The sequence below is a fragment of the Plecotus auritus genome, assembly GCF_963455305.1.
Source record: "Plecotus auritus genome assembly, chromosome: 2".
NCBI lineage: Eukaryota > Metazoa > Chordata > Mammalia > Chiroptera > Vespertilionidae > Plecotus > Plecotus auritus.
Genome location: NC_137771.1, coordinates 195196846 through 195218195, shown reverse-complemented (window position 1 = coordinate 195218195; position 21350 = coordinate 195196846). Strand labels below are relative to the sequence as shown.

Below are 21350 nucleotides of genomic sequence, written 5' to 3'. Positions count from 1 at the left end.
ATTATTTTCAGCTGCTTCAGTTAAGTTATTGCTGACTCACCCAGCAGAGGAATGACTTCCAGGAACACCCCATCCTACACTCTGCTGAAGTGGGGAGTCAGATGTATGGAAATACAAGCTAATTGTATGGTATCCTGCACCAGAAGTTTGAGGGGAGGTGAAGGAAAAACAAGGTTAAAAATGTGTGGGACCAGAAGTAATCTGGGGAAGATTCTTCAAATCTTCAGATATATTTAGACAATGAAAGCATAGAATTTTGTTCTCATCAATGACTAGTCAGGAATTGTCATTTTTTCCAGTAAGCTGTGGTGTCTATTTCACCATTCCTTGAATCTGGGCTGGTCCTGTGATTTGCTTTGACCAATAGAATATGGTGAAATGATGCTGGGTAATTTTGAAACGTGCATCTTAGATCATACACAACTTCCTGCTTTTGCATACTTAGAATGTTCCTTCTTGGAATTCAGATGCCATGTTTTTAGAATTCCATTTCAGGAGAAAAGGCCAGGTGGAGGACCAAGTCACTTAGCTCATAGCCAGACACAAAGTGCCAGTCACACAGTGAGCCATTGTGGATGCTCCAGCCCAGCGCTCTGAGAACTGGACCCCAGGTCAACACTACATTTAGCAGATAATCCACCAAGCTAAGCCCGGGAACCCCAGAATCATGCAGTTAACAAATGGCTATTGTTTTAACTTAGGAGTTCCAGAATATGTTTACTCAGCAATAGATAACCAAAACAATTGTTGTGTTTGGATAGGAAGGAGATGGAGATAAAGGGGTTAAAAGGGAGTTTCTCTGGACAGATTTGACTATATTTATAGAGCTAAGAAGGAATGAGTAGAGTGAGAGTTAAAGATGCAGGAGAGAGGGGAGGTACTTCAGCAAGTCCTTGAATGAGATGTTAATGAATTGGATTAAGGACACAAATTGAGGTACTGGCTTTGTATAGAAGGCAGTAACTTCAGTGTATAAGCATGGTGGAAATGAAATCAGGAGAGGCGTGTTGTTTAGCTTAGTGAATCATTTATCTTAAAGTAAAATATTTACAATAACTTTAATCTGTGATCAAGCAAATAAGTGTTTATTATTTCTTTACTTCATGAATTTAACCAGAATAAAGAAAATATAATTTGATTTCCTATTAAAAATAATGAAAACAGTAAGAAGGGAAGACAACATTCTACAAGTAGTAGAATTGCGTTCACCGCTTAAAATTTCTCAAACTCTTGCCAGGCGGTATAGTTCAGTGGTTGAGCTTTGATCTATGAACCAGGCGGTCACTCGATTCTTGGTCAGGACACGTGCCCGGGTTACCAGTTCGATTCCCAGTAGGGGTCATGCAGGAGGCAGCCAATCAATGATTCCCTCTCATCACTGATGTTTCTTTCTTTCTCTCCCTCTCCCTTCCTCTCTGAAATCAATAAAAATATGTTTTTAAAAATTTCTCAAACTATTAATTTGACGTCTATAGAACGACTGTGGAATATGTTAGATAAATCATTCTTTTAGGGCAGTTTGCAACAGTTTATTTTACAAAGGAAAAACTTCAGTATCTGTTAAGAAAAATGCAGAAAGCACTTGAATTGTGGAAGGATAAAAAGAAAATATTCACTTTATCCATTTTATCAAAACCATTTTTTTGCTTTAAAATTTGGCTGAATTACTTTGAATTATTAAAATTTTATTGGAAATATTTAAATAACCTTTTCTTATTTGCTTTCTGAAAAAAATAGCTGTATATTTTATTGTGTGACCATTTAAACAATGTTTACATTACATACATTAACATTTAAAAATAGTTATTCCCCCCCACCCTCATAAAATCCAGTATACTACAAAAGATGGAAAGAACCATTTGATATCTGAAACATAACTCACAACATTTAAATCCAGTGTGGCATACAAGTAACAGAAGTACTTCATCCTTCCCATAGTTTCCAAATTATGTGGAACCATGTATTAAGCAAAGATCCATAAAACAAGTAATCGGTCATCAATACTATTTTGACAATATATATGTAGCAATTTGTCTTTGATCCATGAAATCTGTTTTGCAGCATCTTTTCCAGCTGCTGATTGTAAAGGGTATTTCTTATAAATTTTGACAAGTCCCATCATGGCTTCTTTGCACACTCTCTAACATTTGTCTAAAGTTCTCTCACAAAATTAAGTAAGTGATCATTAACCAGAATGTCCTTTTTTAACAGCTGCAATTATAGACACAATAACATCATGCCTAATAGCTTTCTTAGGGTCATGTGGCCACATTTTAGGAGACTCTGTTAAGTCCTTTGTTAAATCAGGATGGTTCATGAGATAGCAGCTAGCAAATTCCCACATTCCAGGTGTACTGGTACATGAATGTCACTAAACCTACCCAAGTAACACTGCCAAAATGGTTTGTTTGGAGAAGCCAAATTCTGAATCCTTGGACCCAAACAGTTTTTCCAGTAGTTTAACAACTTGCAGGTGTTCCTCATTATTATTTCTCTTTAAATTCAACCTGGCATAAAACTGAGAGCAGCAAATGACATCAATATTATAGAGCTTCAAAATTAAGTCAAAGACATGCTCTCACAAATCGCTGATAGATGTTTTTCCAAGCATCAAAACCTGATTTTAAAAATTGGTTAATATCAATGGACACAGACAACAGAGGGGTGAGGGCATGAGTGGGGGGGGGTAATGGGGGAAGGACACATATGTAACACCTTAATCAATAAAGAAATTTTTTAAAAATGGTTAATATATGAATGGACACAGACAATAGTGTGGTAAAGGCCTGGGGTGGGGCAGGGTGAGGAAGGGGGTGAAGGTGGAGAATGGGGGACATCTGTAATACAATCCTATATAATAAAAGGCTAATATGCAAATTGACCAAACGGCAGAACAACCAGTCACTATGACCACCAGGTGGCAGACATTCAACGCAGGAGCTGCCCCCTGGTGGTCAGTACATTAACATTTAAAAATAAACACAGGAGCTGCCCCCTGGTGGTCATACATTAACATTTAAATATTATGTGTGTTTACATAGGGGGAGCGCCGCTCAGCCAGAAGCCGGGCCCATGACTGGCAAGTGCAGCGGCAGTGGCGGGTGCCCCTCCTGCCTCCATGGCAGCGCTAAGGACGTCCGATTGACAGCTTAGGCCCACTCCCCACGGAGCGGGCCTAAGCCATCAATTGGACATCTGCCGAGGGCTCCCGGACTGTGAGAGAGAGCAGGCCGGGCTGAGGCACCCCCCGCCCCGAGTGCACGAATTTCATGCACTGGGCCTCTAGTCAAAAATAGAAAACCCTAAGGAAGTTTTCTTTTTAATTGGTAATATATGGTTCAATAGCTTGAGCTGTCCTCTTCAGTAAAGCCTTTGCCAAATCATATGCTTGCTTGTTTAAATTCTTATGGGCAAAAGCTCCTGCAATACTTTGTCACCTTACAAATTTTAGAATTCATGAGGTCTACCATGTGCATATGAACTTTCTGATTGTGGCTATTGTTTGTAAGGGAAAATACTGTTCTGTATAATTGTGTAAAATTTCATTATTGTCTTTCAACTCAAGGCATATGTTATATGACTTGACCCAAGCAATGTTCTCAATAAAAAATACCTATTGAATTTGTATCCTCTAACCCCTTCAACTGCCTTGTTATAAACATAAATATATCCTTTAGTTTATCAGGGGATGTGTAAGGAGCTCCGGGAGCTTAAATCCTGAAAATATCAGCAAGGCAACAGGCTATCAGTAGGTGAACACCTTTAATAGGATGCTTGAGGAAAAAGTCTGAAGCAAGATGTAGTCAGGTTTAAGTAAAGCTTCTTTTCTTCCTCAGAGTCCTGGTCCATATCCATGAACGTTTTCACAACCATCTCACCGTCTTACAATCTCCTCTTAGATATTTTATCTGAGATTTCCTTGACACCAGGAGGATAAGTAATATTCCCATCATTGGCCCTCATCTTTGAATGAGCCATGATGGAAATATTTTTACCCCACCCTGGATTGAGATGTTGCCTTCTCTAACACCTCAAGTCTGGGTTAAGTGTCCTTTGTACAGGTTTCCAAGACAACCTGGGTTCCGATGGAGGGAGGGTGGAGTGGACTACAGTCCTGTTTGTAGAGACTGGGGTTTGTGGCTCTGGGGAGAGAGCCGAAGGGTCAGCGACCAGGATCCCTGTGCTGAGTCCCTCTCCCACACTGAAAATGCCATCTTTCTTGGGTAGAGCACTCCCCTCCTTACAGCATCACCCTCTGGTCTCTAAACAGCTTCTTTAAAAACTATATTTTGACAGGTTTCCCCGATATGAGCAACACATACTGTATCCAGACATAAAATTAATGTCATCAAGGAGACCACTGAGCCACCTCTCTTGAAAGGCAGCTGGAAGACTCCAGTGGGCAGAAGATTTGGGCAGAACTGTGGTTAGGAATCTGAGATACAGAGAGAAAGAGAGAGCTGGGAACCAGAAAATGAGACGAGGAGCACACTACCAGATGGAGCCATTTTATTTTCAAACATGAGTCAAAACAGACATACACTTCCCTACCTCTATACTGGATTTTCAACTTATAAAATAGATGTGCTGCTAAAATCCTTCATAAAATTTTCCTTTCCCCTTTGCAATGGGAAATAAGCTAAAAGTCAAAGGTTAAAAGGTCATGCATAAAATATTTTATCCACCGAGATAATTACATAATAGTCTTAAATTCTTCACAAATCAATGATAAAACATGAAGACTAATTTACACTTCACTATATTTTGCTACACTTCAAGACTTTTTTCTTCATATATTTATGTTCATATTTCACAAACAACGATTTACAAAAAGGTTATCAACTTTTTCATAAAATAGGAAAACAAAACAAAGCCATAGCATTGAAAAAAAACATATATATATATATCAATATATCAATCTGCAGAGCAGAAACTTAAAAAAAAAGAAGAAAAGCTAAAAGAAAATGAACTCACCCCAAACCAAAACACCTTCAACATAAATTCTGTAGGCTTTCCAGAGGAGTTCTTAGCACTCGGATTTTTGGATGCTTAATAGCCTTTCTTGTATCTAGTGGTTTTGTGTATCCTGATTCACAACTGTTATTATTACAAGGAGAATTTCGAGGACTGAGGTGAGACACAGTGCAAGTCATTAGACAAATCACACATATAAAAGCTTTAATGAAACTCAAGTATTCCATCAGAAACAGTGCTTACCCCTTTTTCTTTCACTCCCTTTCCATCTGAGAGATCCCTTTAGAAATCTGGAATCATCTGCTGTCTACAATTACTACCAGATTTGGCTTATAATCCTAGGGGGAGGAGATGCCGTTTTAAGGAAGTCTGTGCATATATTATATTTTCTTTGCTTTATTAGAGGTAGATAACCTCAAAGGTTGTAAAAAAACAACAACAACACATAATATTAAACAAGGAGGGTGGCTGTAAGAGAGTAAGAACTAAAATCCTAATTTTTAATAAAGAATAGCTTTGATGAAGCATGTGTCTGTGTATATGGAATAAATGACCTACAAAAAAACACTGTAGAAGAAGAGGTCAATACACACAGTTTGTCAGCCTTACAAAAGTGGTTGGAATTTATGGTTTGAAGAAACCTCATAGATCAAGTAATCAATTCTCTGATTTTACAGGGAAGAGAAAAGAGGCCCAGAGGTGGTTGAATGACTTGCCTGAGTACATTAGCACACTAATTGGTATGACTATTTTTATACACACACTGTTGCATTTACTTCTGTTTTGTACAACAAATAAAAAAATAACTATGCAAATTTTCATTTGTTATTTCATTGCCAGAAGTGGGAAATGCCCATCTTTCAAATGAGTAAAAGGTTCTACTTCCTCCCCCTGATAAATCTATTAAATTATACCATTACTTGGCTGGACTGCTACTCTCCGAAGTCCCTGAAAGAGGCAGGGACTGGGGGAGATGTACGCGTGGCAGGAAAGAGAGCAGAGGTACTCAACTCACAGCCGAATTGGAGTTCCCTGTGATGCCAAGATGTTCCCACTGGCAGTGAAGGCTTTACATCAAGTTAAACTCGGGCTATTAATACTTCCAGACCTGATGGAAGGAGATAAGCGTGTAGGCACCAGGTGCCAATGTCTGCCCTTCGCCGAGAAGAATAGGAGCTAGTGTTCCTTTGACCATTGAGAGCAGAAATGAGCAGTGTGTGTCTTGCCTAAACTATAAACTATCAATTTAGATGACTTTACTAGTTTCTAATGATTTTAATTTGTATATGCATGTGAACATCAAAATACTTAGGCCTAATGTATAGTACTATTAATAGCTATTTTACCTTTTATATCCAAATTAACATGTGGATATAATTCTCAGGTAGTTTTTTAAAAATATTATTTTAAATACTCATTATCAACTTTATTCTGAAAAATCTTGAGTCTAGCTACATATATGAACATTAAATAACTTAAAAAATAAACAATACATTATATATATATACCAAAATAGCCCCATTTTAAAGCTGTGAGAGTGAAAAGGTTGAGTTTTCAAGAATAAACTAGACCCTCCCCAATGTTTTTCCTAATTTTAACTAATATTAAACCTACCCTTTTTTCTGACTATGCCAAATATATACGCACTGCTCTTGGTAATTTATGTCAGAAGTATTCATTATGAAAACAATAGGTTGGTTCATTTGTTTTTACTTGTTCTACAATGGGAAATTTATTCCAAATTTAAATAAATTTGGTCCCAAAAGTTCCCCCCCAGGAGATGGCATAACAACAACAACAACAAAATCCAACCATGTATAGACATCTAATGCGTGCAGCCTTATATTTTCTAATAATAGTGGTAGAAAGTAACATTCAAGTATCATCATAATCCAACTGGACTTAGAGATAGCTATCTCATAAAATTAACACTCTAAAGGAAGAACGTCATTTGAGAAACTTGTCCTTGCTAGAACACTTTTGCCGAAATTCCCATAGGAAACAAAACCATCCATCCACAAAGGACAGAGGGCACTTGGTACCCAGCGCTGACCTTCAAGTACACGCATTTAATAGTGCTCTGAACTCAAAGTAAACTCTAGCACACTGAAGAAGAGCCCACACTTTCTTAACTCATTAAAGGTTACTGTATCCTCCAGAGGTGGACCTATTTCTTCTAAAAAGAACTTGATGAAAGCAGGACCCACAGCTATTTCCAGCTCCTAATCCTGCTCTCTGCAGTGATGGGTATTTGCAGCAGTTTGGCTAAAACAAGAACAGAGAGACTGGCCCACCTGGAGAACCAGATTTAGATGTTTTTGCACTTCCGTTAGTCCAACACATTTTTAAAAATTAAATTAACATAAAGCAGGGAATAGAGATTCCATAACTCACAGAGAACAGGGCAAAATGAGTCGACTAAAAAGCACAAGTCTTTCCAAAGCAGGTGCAGGAGGTCAAGAAGGGCACAAGCATTCTAGAAACTCTACTCCTTCACAGGTTTTGATCCAGCCACTTAATGTAGCTATTCCTAGTCCGGATGCCCACGGAGAAGTTGGTGGGCCAGCTGGTGAAAATCATGCACCCGTGGAAGCCATCCTCAAAGTGGTCGAGGGTCACCTCCACACCTGCACTCTCCAAGCGCTTTGCGTACATGATCCCATCGTCTCTTAGCACATCGTGCTCACAGGTCAGAATATAGGTCTTGGGGAGGTGCTGCAGGACCTCCTGGTCAGCGATGAGTGGGGCAGCACGGGCATCCAGCAGCTGAGGGATCTCCTGCACAATCCTGGTGTTGCCGGTGGCCTGCACGACAGGCTGGTAGTTCTTGGTGATAGACTCGGGCAAGAGGGACATCCAGTTTAGACGGGCCCTGAGGGCAGCAGCCTCTTCCACATCAAGTGAAGTGTGATTGTTCACTATCATGGCCTGGACAAAGTCATAGTTGCCTTTGAAGTAATCCACCCAGTACTTCACCATGACATACCGGGGCAGGATTGGGGTGTTCACATTTTGCTGATAGGAGGGTGTGTTAAAATCCAAAGCTTGGAGGACTGGATAAATTAAAGCTTGCACTTTGAGCTTGTTTTTCAAGTTGGCATCTTGACTAAACTGGAGGAGAAGAAGCAAACATATTATTGTATTTTGTATGGTTTCTTCTACAGAAACCACACCTTAAAAAGGTGTTACTTGGGCCCCGCCAGCATAGCTCAGTGGTTGAACGTCAACCTACGTATGAACCAGTAGTTCACGGTTCAATTCCTGGTCAGGACACATGCCCAGGTTGAAGGCTCGATCCCCAGTGGGAGGTGTGTACAGGAGGCAGCTGATTGATGATTCTCTTTCATCATTGATGTTTCTATCTTTCTCTCCCTCTCCCTTCTTCTCTGATATAAATTATATATATACTAGAGGCCCGGTGCATGAAATTCATGCACGGGGTTGGGGGATCCCCTCAGCCCAGCCTGCACACTCTCCAATCTGGGATCCTAGGATCGGGCCTAAACCAGCAGTCAGACATCCCTCTCACAATCTGGGACCACTGGCTCCTAACTGCTTACCTGCCTGCCTGCCTGCCTGATTGCCCCTAACTGCCACCCCCTGCTGGCCTAGTCACCCCTAAGTGCCCCCCTTGCTGGCCTAGTCACCCCTAACTGCCGCCCCCCACTGGCCTGGTTGCCCCTAACTGCCCCCCCCTGCTGGCCTGGTCACCCCTTACTGCCCCCCCTGCAGGCCTAGTTGCCCCCAACTGCCCCCCCCCCACTGGCCTGGTTGCCTCTTACTGCCCCCCCTGATGGCCTGGCCACCCCCAACTGTCCCCCCCTGCCAGCCTGGTCGCCCCTCACTGCCCCCCTCTGCCGGCCTGGTTGCCCCTTCCCCCCCCCCCCCCCGCCAGCCTGGTTGCCCCCAACTGCCCACCCGCGGGCCTGGTCTCCCCACACAGCCAGCTGTTTGGTCATTTGGTCACCCCTTACTAACCGCCTGCCAGCCTGGTTGCCCCACGCAGCCTGTTTGGTCGTCCATTCATTCGGTTGCGATGGTCGTTTAAGCTTTTATATATATATATATATATATATATATATATATATATATATATATATGGTGTTACTTTGAATCAGTCAAAAGGATACAGTTGTTAAATTTCTAGCAAGCATGGTATTAACGTAGATTAAAAAAGATAAATCACCAGCCACCTCTACCACCTGATCAAGCTGCTGGACACTGACCAACAAAGGTATGATGTTTGCAACTCATAATTTTGAATGAAAACTGCAAAGGTACATGATCTCTTAGGTCTTTAAACCCTCATTAACATGTTTCCGGAAGCCAATTCCAGCATGTCATAATGCAAGAGTTTCATCAGAAAGTTGATGAACTCGGGGACTCAACAAGGGCTGAGTCACATATGTTATCACCTGCTGGAATGGCTAAAGGCATTTCCCCAAACCTGAAAAGGATGATTGTTTACTGCCAGACAGCTCAGGGCATCTTAATCTACATGTTATTGCCACCTGTTGGCCAAACACCTGAACAGCCGAAGGCAATTCCCCATTCTGACAATGGTTTCTGTACAGAAACCCTACCCTTTGAAGTGTATATCTCCACCTTGCCTTAGGACAAATTGTGTTAATAAAAAGCAAGGGGTCCTGAGACAAGGAGAACTTGGTTTCTTCAGCCAAGCTCCTCTGCCTCCCCCAATATGCCTTTCAAAATTATGTTTCATCTTTGGACTCTTATTTAATCTAGGCACAGCCCTTCTCCAGATTGCTGAACCCTTCTAGATGCCGGATCAAGACCACTGGCGTTAAATGATGCCCAACATCTGGCATTAACATGTTACTTGTATCTATCCTCTGGCACTCAGCACATCCTTACTGGTGTTGTGAATGGATAATGTGTGAGCCTTATTTAGTTTTGTATTCCCTGCAAGGCCCAAAAAGCAATGGCATCCTAGGGAGAAAAGACAAGTCTGACTCTTCCAAAGGCGAAAGGCAGGAAATGAACAGATGATAGGAATCCAGTGTTTCTGCAGGGCCTCAGGCTATCTCCTCACTGAGTACTCAGACTTCATGCTGGTGAGAGTGAGATTTTATATGGTGCTGGCCATGTACTCTCCATTCTGCTTAATGAGCAAGTGCCCCAGAGTGAGGTCGAAATGGGAGGGGAAGGACCCCCTCACCTCAGCAAATCTCAGTTCCCCCATTGCTCCCCCAAATGAGAATGCACCGCCTCATGTTGTGATTCTATTGTCTCAAATGACTGATTTTTCAGGTAACATCTGAAAGACAGCTAATTAGCTCACTGTGGGCAACTAATCAATCTTCCAGGTAACTTCAGCTGTACAATTCTGTTTCACACCAGCCTTTAGAATCCCATCCCTGGGGAAGATGGAACGGCTCTGGGAAAGTGAGAGGAAAAGATCAGGAAATAGTGCCATTAATATGTGCCCAGAATTGTATAAGGACATCTTCTCGCTAAGTCCTGGCAATAGCCCCGCAATCAGACGATACAATCCTCATTTTCCCGAGGCTCAGAGAGGTTAAAGGACTTGCCCAGAGCCCCGCAGCTCCCAAAGGGGGCCTGGATACCCTCCCAGCTCCGTCTGGTTTTAAAGCCTCCCCAATGCACCAGGCCTTCTTACCGCATTTGGACACACGGATAGCAAACCTGCCGATGCCAAGTGGAGAATCAAGTTTTTTAATTACAGCAAAGGGGAGGAAACCAAGGTACCCCACAAATAAAAAGGCAGAGGCTACTTGAAAATAGCCCCCAAATTTGGAGGTGAGAAGACAGAGATGCTATTTGTAAGTTATTTGATACGTTAAATAAAAACCTTTGCAGCCAAGAACTTCTCTGGAAGAGAAGGTGTATGGAGTCATGTGCTCGCAGAGAAAGGCCCACGTCTTGGACATGCAGTCTGAACTCCAGCTGCAGGCCTAGGTGGGAAAACCAAACGTGTCCACTGTCCTGGAGCTGACAGGGCTCTTTTTTTCTTTTATTTCAGAGAGGAAGGGAGAGGGAGAGAGAGAAACATCAGTGATGAGAGAGAACCACTGATCGGCTGCCTCCTGCACGCCCCACACTGGGGATCGAGCCTCAACCAGGGCATGGGCCCTGACCAGGAATCGAACCGTGACCTCCTGGTTCATAGGTTGACGCTCAACCACTGAGCCACACCAGCTGGGCTGACAGGGCTCTTTTATACAATGGGTTCCAGGAAGAAAACATACGTTGTTACACTGGACATAGATAGGGGGGCAGGAAAGGAAGCAGCGGGAAGTTGTAGGATAGGTGCTGGTTCCTAAGGAAGAAATAATTCCTGCTGCGGTACTGTTGTGGTCCCCAATGTGGAAAGTTCATGCATAAGCAGGGTGCAGTCATGCCTGGTGATGGGCTATTTATTATATCTTAGATCACCACCTGGAAGCTGATTCAATGTTTCAGCATCCGTTCAGGAATGTGAGTAGTCTTCTGCTGGACTGGGCCTGAGGCTCTGTACCAGATCCCCTCTTACCTCTTCCTCCTGCCCTCCAGCCTGCTGTAATTTAATGCAGGATGGCTCAGAATCTGTCTCTTGTCAAATCCCTAATAGGAAGAAAATGTACTTATCGTTGAGTTTATACAGCTGCCCAAAATTTTGTTTTTAGAGAATTTAACCAGGTAAAGCTCAGATCTATTATTACATTTAAAGTGGCAGAGCCATTTAATATTTTCTTCGATATTAAAAAAAATTGGGAGACACTTATTAATTTGGCTCTAAGTTGTAGGAAACAATCTCAGCAATTGGAATTTAAGGAAAAACATTTTTACGTTTTTAAAAATATATTTTTATTGATTTCCAACAGGAAGAGGGAGAGAGACAGAAACATCAAAGATGAGAGAGAATCATTGATTGGTTGCTTCCTGCACTCCCCACAATGGGGATCCGGCCCGCAACCAGGGCATGTGCCCTGTCTGGGAATTGAACCATGACCTCCTGGTTCATACTAGTAGATTAACGCTCAACCACTGAACCATGCTGGCTGGGCAGAATTTAAGAAAAATTTTTCTACCTTTGGAAGTCCAACATGGAAAAGAAGCAGGAGATCCTTAACTTCCATGCATCCCCTGAGGAGCAAGAGGTCGGGGGGGAAGACTCTAATATTGGCTTCTTGTCGTATTGACTATACTCCGGGCCTGTACACGGACTCAGAGATGACATGTCTCTCAGTGACCCCTCTTACTTCAGAAAGCCCTCTTACCTGGGCATGTGCCCTGACCAGGAATTGAACTGGTGACCTCCTGGTGCATGGGTTGATGCTCAACCACTGAGCCACACTGGCCGGGCTGCACTTCAATATTTTAGCAAAAATGTCATGAACACATAATGATGTGATAAAAAAATGATCAAAAAAATAGTGTTGGCAATAGAGAATGAAAATCAATATCTGATTTAATGAGGTATACCTCTGAGTGAAAAGACAGCAGATAGTTAATATTCATTTTTATAGAAATAAAAAAAAGAAAGAAAGAAAGCCCTCTGAGCTCTCCAGGTGCAGCCATCTGAGTAACCTAGCCACACAGTGGCTAGCACACCTGGCTAAGCCTCTGCCATGGGTAGTGGAGAGTATGCTGGTCTTTTGGATATTACCCTGCACCCTCCTCCTGCCAGCACCTCAGAGAAGTCCGTTACCTGTTGGCCCAGGGCAGCGGCCAAATTCCCACCAGCACTGTCACCAGAAACGCCAATTCTGCCTGGGTCCACCGAATACTTCTGTAAGACTTCCGGCTGCATGAAGTACTTCGTGGCACGTACAACATCGTGAATTTGCTCAGGAAAATAAACCTTTGGGACGAGCCTGTATCTGTGAAGACAAAAGTTGTATTCATTTAAGGACATCACTGAGTCTTTAAGGCCATTTGAAGTTCAAGGAGACACTGGTTCTTTTGATGCCAGAAATAAACAGGTAAGGAATTGAATATAAAAATAAACCATTCATGTTATTGCAAATCAAATACTTAGTTTTAAAATGTAACTCCTTCTCCTTCTCCTTCTTCTACTACCAACCACCAAATCCAAACAAACACCACCACTACCAATGCAGAAACAAAACTTCAAAGTAAAAGGCAGCTGTCGATTCTTCAGCTATGGATGGAACCACAGTGGATTTGGAATTTCATTCTGGAAGTCAGCATCCCATTCACAACACCTCTGGTTTAGAAGGTGACTCGGCAGCATTAACCACCTCACCGGTCATGTTTAATGAGCCCATATGGGAATCTTCATGACATACTTGTTAAATGTAGTAAAACTGTACTCCACTGAAGAGGTCGTACCAGACTGACATTACAAGCAGCACATTCACTCTCTGGAAGGCTTCAAGTGCCAGTTGTCAACCAGCTAAAAGGAAGCCAAACTGCCAGCCGGCCAGGGCAGGCCCTCTGAGACACCTCTGGGCTTCTCCTACTGCCCCTCTTTGCAAGATCAGAGTCCCTTTCCATTCCTACTCTGTGCATTCATATTCCTTTAAGAGTCCCCCAAACCCTGTTTTTGTCAAATGCCCCATGCCATCTTACAAATCCATATTTGGCAGTCTCATCTTGGAGAATCCTCTCAGTCTCCACCCTCCTTCCTTGCTTATTAATTCTCACTCATCCTTTAATCCTTACTCTAGGGTTTGGCCTCCTCTGGCAGCCTTCCTTGACTATTAACTCCACTTGCTTCTGGGGCTGAGCTAGCTACTATTCCTTGATACTTCTATGTGCTGGGGTATATTACTATTATTGTCTCATCTTGAAATGATTTCTTTATGTATTCCTCTAAAGCGTGTGTTCTCTGATATCAGGGACTGTGTTTTGTTCATCATTGTGTCTCCTGTATCTATCAATGTGCTAGGCACATAATCATCCATCCAGTAAATCTTTTGTAAGTATTAATATACCTTCATTTTGCAAATAGAAACACTGAGGCATAGACAAGTTACTTAATTTGTGAATAAGTCTAACACATCAAAACAAGGTAGAACAGAAACCACCTAATTAAAATCTAATACTTTATTATATGCATATATGCATAGCCCATGGACACAGACAATAGTGTGATGAAGGCTCAGGATGAGTGGGTGTAGGGAGGAGGAGGTCAATGGGAAAAACAACAAAAACAAAGGGGACATCTGTAATACTTTCAACAATAAAGATAAATTTTTAAAAAATAAAATCCAATAGTTAAGAACTCAGGTCTTTTGATTTCCACTTCAAATTAGCATTCTTATTTTCAGAAACTGATTTTTCCTAAGCTACTCTATATAAGGCCATTTATTTCCTTATATACTAGTAAAATCCAATTATTTAACTAAATATCTTCACATTCAGTGTAGATAGTCAAATGGACAAATATTTGTGAAATATTCTGACAAACAGAAATGTAGATCTGGTCATTCAGGAATGACTACATTAAACAACTCTAGGTGCAATAAGAAATTCCCTTGGTGGTTGCCTTATAACAGACAAATTAAGTTTTCTGATTTACTTATTACTGTTCATATCTGTAGAGATTAAGTAATAACCAAAATGTGTTTTTTCTCTAGTTGATTTTCATTAGTCTTAAAGCTACTGCTATAGCATTCCTTTGGTAATAACTGGTGAAAAAAATGTAATGACATAATTTTGTCCACTAGGTGGAGACATCTCACATGGTTCTGGGAGGAGGTCTGAAAATTTTAACTCCAGTATTACAGCAGAATTCTTAATTCTTTCAGTGAAATAAATACAAATGCAGTTTATGACTCAAGTTGTGAAAATAAAGGCTATTTGGTCTCTGTAAGATTCCATATATCATGATAAACTCTTTTTTTTTTTTTAAACATATTTTATTGATTTTTTTACAGAGAGGAAGGGAGAGGGACAGAGAGTTAGAAACATCGATGAGAGAGAAACATCGATCAGCTGCCTCCTGCACGCCCCCCACTGGGGATGCGCCCGCAACCAAGGCACATGCCCCCGACCGGAATCGAACCCGGGACCCTTCAGTCCGCAGGCCGACGCTCCATCCACGGAGCCAAACCGGCTAGGGCATCATGATAAACTCTTTTGCTGGTGGCCCAGGAAGTCAGAACATAGTCTACTAACACATTCACATGAATTCAATTTTCGGATGTTGTTTCACAAAAGGTCCTAGTGATTTTGAATAAAGAGAAAATGGGTTAGCCTAAAAAAAAAAAAAAAAAAAAAAAAAAAAAGCTATTACCTCAAATCTTATCCGCCAGTTAGTAACTGGTTCAGATTAAACATGCTTAGATAGGTTACGATAAAAAGTCTTCCCAGCGCCCATAAAAACCTATCTCCCCACCCCTCCCTTTACCTTTGTTCAAGCTGGAAGCATTCTCTAATCTTATTCAATAAGAAGGGACACTATTTGCACAGACTGGGGACTACAGTGAAACTAGATATTGCTGAGGTCACCTTGTGTAAGCTGAGCCTTCAAAGGAACTTGAACTGGACCAGAGGAGACTAACAAAGGTCCTGTTGTATCCAGACACAGGAAACTGAGAACCAGGGGGAAATTTATGAGTGGCGTAGCCAAAGAAAGCATGTGTAAATCTATTTATTGCCTGTTCTGGTTCAAATCTATGTCCCTACAGAGTACTGAGAGGATTCTGCCCTTTTAAAATTTTATTTTAAAATTATAGATCTTGACTAAAAGCGCCTAATGAAGTAGCAAATAGAGTCTCAATTTCCCCAACTCACTGCTGGGATGGATGACTCTGCAATGCCAGCGTCTGCCTATCTACTACTGTGCACGCCTCCCACCAGAACAAAACTTACCGTACACTCAGGGAGGCGGTTTAATCAAGTTAATAAACGAGTACACTCTATAAGAGTCATGTTGTTCCTGCTAGGCGAGCACCTCACCAAGTGCTCTGGGGACGTGTTTCACTCGAATCTCAGAGCAAACCTGTGGGTTTAAGGATGAACATGGGAGGCTCAAGGAGGAAGTGTCACTTGTCTACAATAGCTAGTAGGTGGCCAAGCTGTGATCTGAATGCGCACAGATTTCAAAACCCATGTGTGTCGTATTCCCCCTTTTAAAATACATTTTCTTCAACACTCACAGGCTTTTACTAATGTGCATGTGTGCTCTCGTTACCCTACCAAAGCAGTAAGTTCTCAAAAGTGTAGATTTCTGCCTGGCCGGCATGGCTCAGTGGTTAAATGTTGACTTATGAACCAGGAGGTCATGGTTCGATTCCCGGTCAGGGCACATGCCCCGGTTGCAGGCTAGATCCCCAATATGGGGCATGCAGGAGGCAATGATCAATGATTCTCTCTCATCATTGATGTTTCTATCTCTCTCCTCCTCTCCCTACCTCTCTGAAATCAATTAAAATATATATTTTTTTAAAAGTGTAGATTTCTGACACCCTAGAACATCTCTCATGATTTCAATGGTTTTGCAATATTCTCAAAACAAACCACCAAGCACAGTGTCTGGGCACATGATACATCTTGTGGATGAAAAAGGGGTGTTATAATAAACTAGAGGCTCAGTGCATGAAATTCGTGCACTGGTAGGGTCCCTAGTGGCTGCCGGACACCACCCTTCCCCCAGCCGCCTGCCACCACTGCCACCCACTGGCCAGGGCCTCATTCCCTTCCCCCAGCCAGCCCTGCCCCCTGGTCGAACTCCCAGATGAACTCCCGGTCAAGGGGACAATCTGCATACTATGCTTTTATTATATAGGATCATAAATCCCTAACTGGGCAAGTCATGGGGTAGTGATGCCCCAGGCATATAACTTTAGTTTTTTTTAAGCCAGCCCAGTCCATTGTTCTTGTGCACCTAGGTTAACACACCTTTGAGATGCCAGAAAAGACCCCTGGAAGGTATAACCACCCTCAAGACAGCACATAATCTTGTTAACTACCCTGTAATCTAACCAGGCCTTGCTTTCTCCTGCCTTCCTGTCATCTTTCTTATATTTCCTCCTTAGTTCCAAATGCATAAAAGAAACTGCAAACTGACACTCTGGAGCATCGGACATCTTGCTTCCTGGCAACCGCCATCAGTTTTGGCTCCAATAAACGCTTATAAAAATTCTCTGCAGGTTTGGATGTTTCTTATGTTGACAGTCTTTAGTAACATACTTTTCTTTCCTCCCAATACAATTTTAAAGATTTACTTCTTTTCCATATAACACTCTCTGTGGTGAGAAAAGTAATAAGCCATATGGCTTTAACAACATAAAAACAGAGAGTGTTCCTAACCCACCTACCCGTCTGGTACATCTCCAAGGACTCCGCTTCCTGCGTTCTATGCATAGCTCAGTTTCAAACTCCGTATGCACTGTGGGATAACCCTGGGGGCTTTACAAAAACACTGAGCCCCTCTACAAAACATTCCAATTCATCTGCTCTGGAGTGGAGCCCAGCATATCTATATTTGAAGAAAAATCCCCCCAGGCAATTCTAATGTGCAGCCTAGGTTCAGAAATACCACCGAGTCCAGCCACATGGAGACTCTTCTCTGAGCCGGCTCCCAATGCATCGATCCCTCTCTCCATCTCCGATGCCCCCTGCCCCCACCCAGCAACGCCTCATCCAATGTTCCGATCCTTTAAGTCTCATTTCAAATAATGCCACTTCTTCCGTGAAACCTTCCGAGAGCCCAGCCAAAAGTAATTCCCTCCTTCCTAGAAGCCCTACAAGTCTCCCCGAGGACAGGTCGTAACGCAGGCATCTCTGGAAGCAGATGGAAAGTCAGGATGACGTACTCAAGAGCTGGATGGACACCTACCTGAAATAGGCAGCACCCACTTTATTAAGGGGCAGGGAGATGGGCTAGTGATCAGAAAGCCTGACAAGTTGCTCCTTAAGTCAAAGGCTGGTTACTGCCACAGCCCCGGAGTTCCCGGAGTTGAAGGGAAATGTAAGTTGCTACAAGCCTGCGGAGGTTGAAGCCCTGAATGGCACTATTGTTCTAGTGACACTGTAACATGTTCTCCCTCCAATCACCCAACCTGGAAACACTGTGTACAACCTTCCACTGCAGACAAGGACACCGAGTGCTCTCCATGTGCAGCCAGTTAGGTTAAAGGTACCTGTGACATTCGAGAATGAAATCATACACCTATGAGATCCGGCAGGAGTGAGGTAAAATCTCATTCCTTTTTTTTCCCCCTTTTTTCCTCCTTTTCACTATCTCCCACGAGGAGCTCAATAGATTCATCTGGAGAATACAAAAAGGTTACTATTCGCCTGAACGGTGTGGCTCAGTGGTTGAGCATCAACCTATGAACCTGGCGGTCACGGTTCAATTCCCGGTCAGGGCACACACCTGGGTTTCAGGCTCCATCCCCAGTAGGGGGGTGTGTGGGAGGCAGCCTATCGATGAGTCTCTCATCATTAATGTTTCTATCTCTCTCTCCTTCTCCCTTCCTCCCTGAAATCAGTAAAAAACATGTATTTTTTAAAAAAACTTACTATTCTCATTCTTAGGGAAGGTATCTTCAACAGATCAATAATTGCATCCGTATTGTGCTCTCTGTGAGAGACCTCTCCAGAGGAAGTCTATTCCCCTAACAGAGAGAAGCTTCCTTTCCATTAAAAGAACCTACACTAAAATTGCAAATGTGGAAGCACTGGGAATGCTTGATCATTTATCTTTTCATTCTGAAACTGTGGTTTGTGCATAAAGATTGAGGAAGAGTCCTCCTTTCTGGTTCTACTCTCAAAACTGGCCCCTGGATAGAGCTCTGATATATTTACGGTCCTTGGGCAAGGGAGAGCTGAGGTTAGCAAAGGCTTGGCTGACTGGGTAAGAATCGCATCCCAAAGAACTGACATGTCAGGATGCTGCACCGGAAGTGTGATCCATTCCAAGGATGCGATTCTCTGATGCTCCCTTCACCAGCTAAGACTTCTGGAGTCTCATCTCCCTACACAGCAGGGAGCTCCCCAGACTCTCCGCCTTTATCTATCTATCTGCCTCCTCCCATTCAGATGCAAACCTCCCTTTTCCCCTCAAAGGTAAATAGGGAGCCAGAGCACTCCCCCAGGTGGCTACAGAAGTCCTTCTGGCCTCCTTTCTGTCATTTCAGAAGCTAAACATAGCTCTAGGGTGCAGGCGTGGGTAAACTAGGCTCCCAGCCTCCCTGTGGTTTGCAGTCCCAGGTGCTCTGTAGCCGCAGTGCAGGCTTTTTGTAAAGCTCCAGTCTCCCCCTTTCCTCCCCCAGAAATTCTAAAAAAAACAAAACCACAAAAGAGAAACCACTGGATTTTTGATAGTAGAAAACAAAACCAAAAGACTTGAGTGAAATGTCTAAAAAGGGGATTCATCAAGTTAATGATAGGGAAGAGACTAAAAGGACCGACTTTTTCCAAGAAGCCTTCTCCCTTTCTATGGTTCTGTTACTACCACCTGACATCTGATGGAATGGGAAGAAATCGCCATCCAAAGAGGGGAGTGTATGAGTATAGTGAAGATTTCATTGAAAGCAAACACAACTTGAAACTGTTTTCCTCATCCAAGAAAGCAACATAAGTGCTTTCCAGAACTTAATAGAACTCATAGGATTAAATAAAATGTATTAAATAGAATTTAACAATATGCTGTTAGCTTACATTTTATCTTTTAAAAAAAGAAATTAAATCTTTCCTTTCCCTCATTTTTCATGGTACTGGTATTGTGTCTTATTATATAAACAATAGGTAAATAGATACCATTTTTAAAGAAAGATACCATATTATAGCTAAACTGCAGTGAACGTTATGAAAATAAGTTTATGAATATAAAATAGGACCTTCCTAGATGATAGAAAGTGAGGCTACATCCATGTATCCTTGGTATTTTAAGTTTAAAAGATCAACTTTTTCATTTATTTAATGAATACATATTGGGCAATTGATATGTAAAATAGTGTAGTGTTGTAGAAGCTACTGAGTAGAAGGCACAGCCTGTTGTTTTCATACCTCAGGGCCTTTATCTACATGCCCAGAACCTTGAGCCAGTGCCAGCAACATGAACTGAGCAGTTCCAACTCCTGCTGCTCTGCTCATGTGAGGGGATCCCATGGTCAGCGCGGGCCCCCAACCTTTGCCTACGAGCTTCCTCAGAGTAAACCTTCCCCCAGACCTCACGCCATGTGAAGGAAGCTGTGACCCCACCACCACTCCCGTGGGCCTCGAACATAAGGAACAGCTATCTCCAGACTGCTTCCCTGCTGGGGAAGGTGGGATTCCAGGAAAGCCAGGGGCCGTGTCTTCCCAAGACTCTCAGGATCACCCACCCTTAATTCTTCTTTTCCTTAGTCATCGTCAGAAGTGTGAGTCCCTCTATCTGTCTTCTCTCCTGTTTTATTCCCTAAATGCCTTCTGCCTCCTCCCCTTCCTCCCAAGCCCTCTCAGGACACCACTTTGGACCTCCAGGACCAACTCACTTTGTCTAACTAGGTTCTACTCGTCCCTAGGACCTTGATTCAAAGATGACTTTATGACACATTTTCTGACCCTTCAAACTGGGTAAGATCTTACCTACTAGATTCCTCTGTTACTACCTACCTTCTACTTCACATCACTTAATCACACTTAGCATGACTTGTTCAAGGTTTATTTTCTCACCTAGATTTTATTTTCTCACCTAGATTCACGAGGGAAGAAATGATGTCTGTCTTACTCACACTGTATGCCACCGGAATTTAACATAGAAACTGGCACATAATACGAATTGAATAGATATTTACAGGATAAAAGAAAGAGGAAAGATATAGCAGTGAGAGAAAATATGTTTTCAAGTCAGACGATACTGTCCAAGAGAAACATCATGATCACATGATATTGGCTATCCCTCAACTAGAGCAGAGGTTATGCAGCTCTTTGTGGGCTGGTTGGCCTGGATCCTAAGCATCTTAGCTCATCATTTCTGCGAAGAAAAGTGCTGAGAGTTCCAAACACGTGTTAGTAAATCAATTTGTCAGCTGGGCCTTTCCATTCTGTGGGCTCCAGCACTAATCCTCCTGACTGTGTTTGGGTATCTGAAGCCCTTCTATCTCAATTGTCCAAACTGATTCTCCTGACAACTCTCTGAAGTCATTAACCCAACTCAAAGCATATTTGCCTCACATACACGTGCTAAGCAGTGCACCAGGTGATGGGGACCCAAAGGAAAGAAGGCATGATTTCTGTCCCAGCAGCTCACATTTGAGACACACACAAAAGAATCCTAACCCCACTTTGCACAAGAGGTTAAATAACTTGCCTGAGGTCACACAGTCATGAGTAATGATAATGGCCCACGGCTGCGATGCCTCCCAGCTGATAACTTCTGGAAGCTACATTAGGCCCTATGGAAAGTCAAAAATAGAAGTGGTCCCTCCATGTTTTAGTTCTTAAAAAAAAAAAAA

The 21350-nt window shown here is 42.4% G+C and overlaps 1 protein-coding gene across 1 annotated transcript in view; it reads right to left on the bottom strand.

Annotated features, from left to right (window-relative positions):
- Positions 1-4492: 4492 nt before the first annotated feature.
- The window catches only part of NCEH1 (neutral cholesterol ester hydrolase 1), a 66650-nt gene continuing 49792 nt past the window's right edge, over positions 4493-21350 (bottom strand). Inside the window, exons 4-5 of the mRNA XM_080652324.1 lie at positions 12647-12818; positions 4493-8085 (exon numbers count right to left, since the gene is read on the bottom strand). Coding sequence (XP_080508450.1) covers positions 7468-8085; positions 12647-12818 — 790 coding nt within the window. The 3' untranslated portion in view covers positions 4493-7467. The remainder of the gene's footprint in view (positions 8086-12646; positions 12819-21350) is intronic.